The 6,885-nt window shown below is 35.5% G+C and overlaps 1 protein-coding gene across 1 annotated transcript; it reads left to right on the top strand.

The window, feature by feature from the left end:
- The first annotated feature begins 601 nt into the window (after positions 1-601).
- LOC104224031 (DUF21 domain-containing protein At2g14520) lies at positions 602-6,821 on the top strand. The gene is made up of 11 exons (XM_009775583.2): positions 602-1,310; positions 1,978-2,054; positions 2,148-2,231; positions 2,950-3,063; positions 3,203-3,289; positions 3,558-3,697; positions 3,790-3,877; positions 4,079-4,152; positions 5,967-6,094; positions 6,181-6,446; positions 6,555-6,821. Exons 1-11 carry the CDS (start codon positions 1,133-1,135, stop codon positions 6,597-6,599), a joined length of 1,281 nt encoding a protein of 426 aa, XP_009773885.1. The 5' UTR covers positions 602-1,132; the 3' UTR covers positions 6,600-6,821.
- Positions 6,822-6,885: the final 64 nt, after the last annotated feature.

The raw sequence follows: 6,885 nt of genomic DNA, 5'->3' as shown, positions 1-6,885 counted from the left end.
AAGGTATTTTACATATTGATACGTGTTCTCTTTTGCTTTACCAAATCAATACAAGCAAATAAAGTGTATCTAAAAGATCAATAAAGCGAGCAAGAGAAAAATCCACTACAAATATTACTAGTTTCATTGTTAAGCCAAGAATGGAAGTTGTCCACTGTCCAATTCGTACTTCAATAGGAGTATTTTAAAAAGGTGAGTAGGAAAGGTACTCACCGTTCATTTTGTTAGCCCAATATTCTAAAAATAAATTTTTAATTTTATTTGTCCACTTTAGCATATTAAGGAAAAAATAATTTATTTTTTTTGTTTTATTCTTTGCATTAATTACTTATTTTAAAATATATTTTAAATCTATTAAAATTATACACCAATTAATATGAATATTATGATAAATAATGGATAAGTAAAAGTAAACGAGCGGAGCAGAGTAGATATTTTCCCAATTGTTTGTAGTGTAATTTCTTGAATGTGTGGAGGAATATATTCTTGGAATAACTTTGGGAGATTTTGAAGAAAAAGGAAAACATAGGTGTAAAAAGATAGAAAATTGTCAAGGAGAAGTCATAAACCAATAAAGAAAGAAAAAGAGCAAAATCTGAGTATTTCCATCATAATAATATAATGACAAGGACACAACTATAGTAACAGATCAGCTGTATCACCATCACCATCTCTTCACAAGCTCACACGTCACATTTATATTACCTCACCTCCGGCGAACACCTATCCATAATCTCCACCGTAGTTACCGTAATTTTCCACCGCCGGCGAATCCTGCTTGTTTCTATAAATACACAAATCTATATACCAAAAGCATTATATTAAAAAAATAGTAGAGTATATACTATATACCCTCAGCATCTGCAAACTATCGTTTCAATTCTTCAATTCTATATATAAAACGAGGAAATTGTGAGCTAAGCAGTTGCACTGTTTTCTTCTTTTTGTGGGAACGGATTTTTGGTGTGAAGTTATTTTGGAAAAGCTTTATATTTTCGAGAATGGAGGTGATACAGTATTGGCTTGTGTTTCTCTAACACTAAATCTTTTAGGGTTTTTTTGAGGCTTTCTAGGGTTACATATTTGGAAGAGTTAGGTTTTAGGTTTGTTTTTGGGAGAAGACGTACGGTGAATGGCGGTGGAGTATAGATGTTGCGAGACAGGGTTCTTCATACATATTTTGATAATTATTTTTCTGGTATGTTTCGCTGGTTTAATGTCTGGCCTTACGCTAGGACTCATGTCCCTCAGCCTAGTTGATCTCGAAGTCCTCGCTAAGTCTGGAACTCCATGTGATCGTAAAAATGCTGGTATTATTTCATTTATCCTGCCTTTTATTAGCAAATATAGCAAATACTGTCTATTTTAATGAATGTTCTTGGATGTTTATAGATGATAAATGCTAAATCTTTGAGCAATAAATTTAGTTATCTTTGGGTTATATCATTTTTGTTATTCGCTAGGTGAGAGAAGAGAGTAGAAAAAATGATTTTTTTCCTTAGGTAACCTTTCAATGCATCCATCAATAATCTGTGCTGCAATCCAAAACTAGTAGGGGTTGCTATATGAATCTCTGTATTAATTATGCTCAATTTGGAGTTATTTCATTCCAGGTCTAAATAATTTGTTTTTTAGTGCAAATTAGGAGTTCTCTTGGTAATTCTTATACTAGTTGAGTAACCTTGAATTCCAAACTTAAATTTGTTATGATACTGCTTCTCCTTACATTATTTGTGGTTGCTTTTAGTTAGTTGATTTGGAAAAGAGGGATTTTGAGAATGATGAAGAGAGACCAGAGAGCTACGCATGTAATAAACTAATACGTAATTGGTTTTATCTGCTGTCAATAGGTTGTAGAAGTAGAGGATAAGATATGTTATTTTAAAGTTTGTGAAATGATCTGGTGGCGTTGCATCAGGGTGTTTATTTTGGGAATCATGGTTTGACAATTCATATGTTTTGCCTTTATATTAACAGAGAAGATCTTGCCTGTTGTAAAAAATCAGCATTTATTGCTTGTCACTCTGCTTATTTGCAATGCTGCTGCTATGGAGGTATGCAAGATTATCATTGTATTTTTCAACAAGCAATTCTTGCTTTATTTGGATACTTATTTAGCTTTTAAAAATTGTGCGATATCCTTTCAGGCACTTCCCATCTTTCTTGACAGTCTAGTGACGGCTTGGGGTGCTATACTGATTTCTGTCACGTTGATTCTTCTGTTTGGTGAGGTAAGGATTTATTTTTGTTGAGTATAAGCTTCAAAACTGATTAAATCGGGACATATGGATTTAGGGATGGCAGTTGGGTGGGAAGGGTGGACCGGGGCATTTCCCTTCATCCACCCGGATGGGACGGGTAATAGGGTGCCATATGGCATGTGTGCCCCCTGCCCTTTATCTATCTTGAATTTATACTGATGGCCAAATTGACATTAATTACATTATGAGATTCTAAGGAGAGTCGATGCCATTTGTTATTAGCGGTCATTAGTTCTTTCCCTTAGTTGCTTTATGGTTATTTTAATAATTTGGGTTGAAATTGTTGTCACTCCCTCCCACTCAAGTAAGTGCAGTTAATTGTCCTTAAAATTTTGTAGGAAATATATAGTAAGAAACTTCTGCAACATTGCTGAAACGAGCAAGTGAGCTTTTGCATTGGGGATTACTTTCTGTATCCCATAATTGTCCATGGATGACTTAAGATGCCATTTAGCTTACTGGACAGTCTGGGTGGAATGTAAACAGACTCCACTGTGAAAAATGCTTTTTATTCCTCTTTTTGTGATGCTTATTTAAAGGAGGAATTTGATAAAAATGTATTGTTCTTAACAACACAACTTATCGAGAGTTCAGACGTATTATTTTCTTTAAAACCAAAGAATTAAGCTGTTTGGTGAAACCACATGATGGATTTGCATGTGCTGCTTTCCTTTGTGTGATTGGGCAGATCATACCACAATCTGTTTGCTCAAGGTATGGACTGGCCATTGGTGCAGCTACAGCCCCAGTTGTTCGTGTGCTTGTTTGGATCTGTTTTCCTATTGCCTATCCAATAAGCAAGGTATACTTTTTTTTGCAATGATTATGTTAAATTTCATTGAATTTCTGACATTGAGTGCGATCTGTATTCCAACTTAGTTTATCAAATGTTGGATTTGGGATGGTAGTTGTTTGTTTTAATTAATAGCTGTGATTTCCAGCTGTTGGACTTTCTTCTGGGACATGGAAATAGAGCACTTTTCCGACGAGCTGAGTTGAAAACTCTAGTAAATTTGCATGGGAATGAGGTAATTAATTGAAGCTATGTTGTTGATACAGTTGTGTGCTTGTGCTTCTTACACATTGCGACATAGATCTAGCTGTTTTTATTTCCTTTATCTTCTAATTGACTTATTGCTTCCTTTAAACCACTTGAATTTGGATTCCTCTTTTCTTTATTCTACTTTTCTTCAATGATCTAGAGAATCTCTACCTCGAAACCACTTGAATTAGGATTCCTACTCATCATGTGTTGGTTATTGTATATTTCTAATACCGTGAGTTACTTGTAAACAGGCTGGTAAAGGCGGAGAACTAACACATGATGAGACAACGATAATTGCTGGTGCTCTTGAGCTGCATGACAAAACAGCTAGTGATGCGATGACCCCGATATCTGAAATCTTTGCCATCGATATCAATGCGAAGCTGGACAGGTTTCTATATTTATTAGATGTCAATGTAAATTATAGATTTGTGTATGCCTCTTCAGCTGCTTGATACTATATACTCTCCTATTTATGTGCAGGAATTTGATGAACTTGATTTTGGAGAAAGGGCATAGCAGGATACCAGTCTACTATGACCAACCTACGAACATAATAGGGCTAATTCTGGTACTTGTTGATTTGTTTGTGCAGTTACCCTCGACATAGTTGGAAGCATCTTTTTGCCTAATTTCAACAGAAAATAAGACAATTCCTCTCCATGAACTTCGATTTCACTTCCCCATGTTGCCAACTTTTTAGTGACTCCGTCTCTATGTTCCATTTTCGTCATTAATACCTTAATTGCCTACTTGTTTTATGACATTGTAGGTCAAGAACTTGTTGACCGTCCATCCAGAAGATGAAACTCCTGTGAAAAGCGTTACCATCCGAAGAATCCCAAGGTATGTTTTATATCTTTATGTGTTGGCAAACTACATGGCTGCAAAAGCAAATTACTCTTATGCTTTCTTTGGTTTGTGATTGCTGCTAGCATAAGTTTAACTTTTTTTTTTAATCAGTTGCTAGCATATAGTTAACTTACATTCAAATTCTTTTTGCCGTCTTTCTTTTCAGTAACCCGGGTTATTTTAGCATGTACACCTTTTCATAGTCTGTTCAGCCTAGAGTGGGTCACTCTGAAAATCTCCAGAAACTAAGAAGTGAAAAAGAACTTATGTAGTTTTAGTGCCTTTCCTGTCGTTCAGTTAGTATGCAAGATGAGGCAGACTGTTATTCTGTGTCTATGCTGCATGCTGCTAATTGGTAGTCTCTAGTATTTTTAGGTCTAAAATATGCTTAAGGTCTTGTCATGTAAAGTACAATTTTCCCACTTTAAAATCATAAAAAAGTACTTTTTCCCACTTCATATGCTTCCTTCTTTTTATAGTTTTACAATCCGAGTCTGTACATCCGTTTTCCGGAACTATGCTACAGAAATCTGTAGGTTGTGGGTACAAGTTAGACATCACCAATAAAAAAGAAGCTTAAACCTCGAATTGATAATGAGCAGAAAATTCCTGATATAAATGAGTTAGATGACTTATCCAAGTTTGGCTAAGTTGCTATAAAGAGTGAACTAGTACACTTCCTGTTCCTGATACTTGCAATATAGCTACAGATGAAAGAAGTCCTCCTAGTTAGTAATGTTGCTTATGCAAGTTTTCCTCCCAACTCAAGCTAGTCAACTCGCTTAGACATCTATCTGACTAGCATCAGTTGGCCCTAACTTCCTCTAGGGACTGATATTTGATCTGATGATTTGAGGGTAGAACCCACATAACGTGGTAGGTGATGTTTCCACATATGCATTACAACAGAGGGAGGGAGTTAATCACTGTGCGTCTGTGGAACAATTTTTGCTGCACGCTTGATTTCTGTTTGATGTTAACTGACTTATAACAGCATATCAAAAACAAAGGTCATAATTAAATTTATAATGTGTTTTAACTGGCTTATCTATTTTACTAGGAGTTTTAGGCTTACGTGGGTCTCTAAATAGTGAAAAATAGGAAAGAACTGGTTTCCTGAAGGAATTTCTGTGAGAGATTTGAGTGTAACAATCTTGGAAGAAGATGTATGTTCAATTAATTTTAAAACTCAGTTTGAGTGGAAGGATTAATGAATTCAAAAACTAAGGGGCAAGGATAAGATTTCAGATCTCTTGTATGCGTCTATTCATTATAGTGCAGGACAGTTGACAATTCTTTTCCATTATATATTTCACTGCATCTCTTACTTCCGTGGTTTCACACTGAATGTCGTTACTCCATTCACCGAGAGTTGGTTCATCCTGTATTCTATTTGGAATAAAAAAATGATTTTACTTTATTTGAAAAAAGTTCATTTATTCATAAATTACATGGAACATGAAAATACAGAAAAAATTGGGTAATTTCATTTTTAAAATTATTTAGAATCGCATTCATAAAAAATGATAAAGGTTGGCTCATGAAAGTGAAAACGACATTCAACTTGACTCTAGAGGGAGGGCAATTTAAATGCTGTTAATGATTGTATCACCTGTGTTAAAAGATAAGATAATTTTAGTCTTGTGTTTTATGTCGTCTAAGCTTTCCCAAGAATGGAAGGGCATCTGGTTTGTGTCAATGATGCTTGCATCCATTTTAGGTTGTAATTACTGCGTGTGATTGATTGTTTTATGCTCTTCCCATATCCCTCATAAACACCTTCACGATTTCCCGTTCTTATGGTGCAGGGTTCCAGATACTATGCATTTGGATGACATCCTGAATGAGTTTCAGAAAGGTCATAGCCACATGGCTGTGGTTGTAAGACAGTGCAACAAGGATATGGATCATCCTGATAGCAAATCCCCTGCAGAGAGTACGTATTGCTTGCTGGATTATTTTGCTTTTCTCGCATGTAAACCTTCTCTAATCTTGACATCCCACCTTCTCTTTGCTCTCTAGATCCCGTGAAGGATGTCAGGGTAGACATTGATGGTGAAAAGCCTCCCCTGGAGAAGAGTCTGAAGACAAAGCGATCATTGCAGAAGTGGAAGAGTTTCCCTAATGGTGGAAATGCTTCATTCAAAAGTTCTAGGAGCAAAAAGTGGACTAGAGATATGTACTCGGACATTCTGCGAATTGATGGAAATCCCCTGCCAAAACTCCCAGAAGAAGAAGAGGTTGTTGGTATAATAACTATGGAAGATGTTATTGAAGAGCTTTTACAGGTGAACTGAATAAACTTTGTTATATGTAGAGCTTTTAGATTTCAATACTTTCCATGACTTTTACAGCTCCGAGGTATCTAAATGTCAATTCTGTGTTTTTTTTTGTAGGAGGAGATATTTGATGAGACGGATCACCACGTGGAGGATTCATAATCATATATATGTTGTTAATTATGTAGTTGTAGACAATGTATAATTAGAAAATTTTGATGTCTTATTTAAGAGATGTGTTTTACTGTACTTCCAAACAACTATAGCAGAACATTCGAGACGCTTTGTACAAGACTCTTCTCTACTGAAGAAATGTAGGCCTCAAAAAAGTTACAAAAAGGTGCTTTCTGATATAAAGACGTTATCATGTCAGCGTTGGATCAATTTATGATACAGTGCTGAGTTTTGCGTATAGCTTTGTGGCTGGCTATCGGCTGTTTTCAAGAGT

This window comes from Nicotiana sylvestris, chromosome 1 (genome assembly GCF_000393655.2).
Source record: "Nicotiana sylvestris chromosome 1, ASM39365v2, whole genome shotgun sequence".
NCBI classification, from domain to species: Eukaryota; Viridiplantae; Streptophyta; class Magnoliopsida; order Solanales; family Solanaceae; genus Nicotiana; species Nicotiana sylvestris.
Note: the sequence above shows the minus strand (reverse complement) of the source record. Positions and strands in the feature narration are given on the sequence as shown.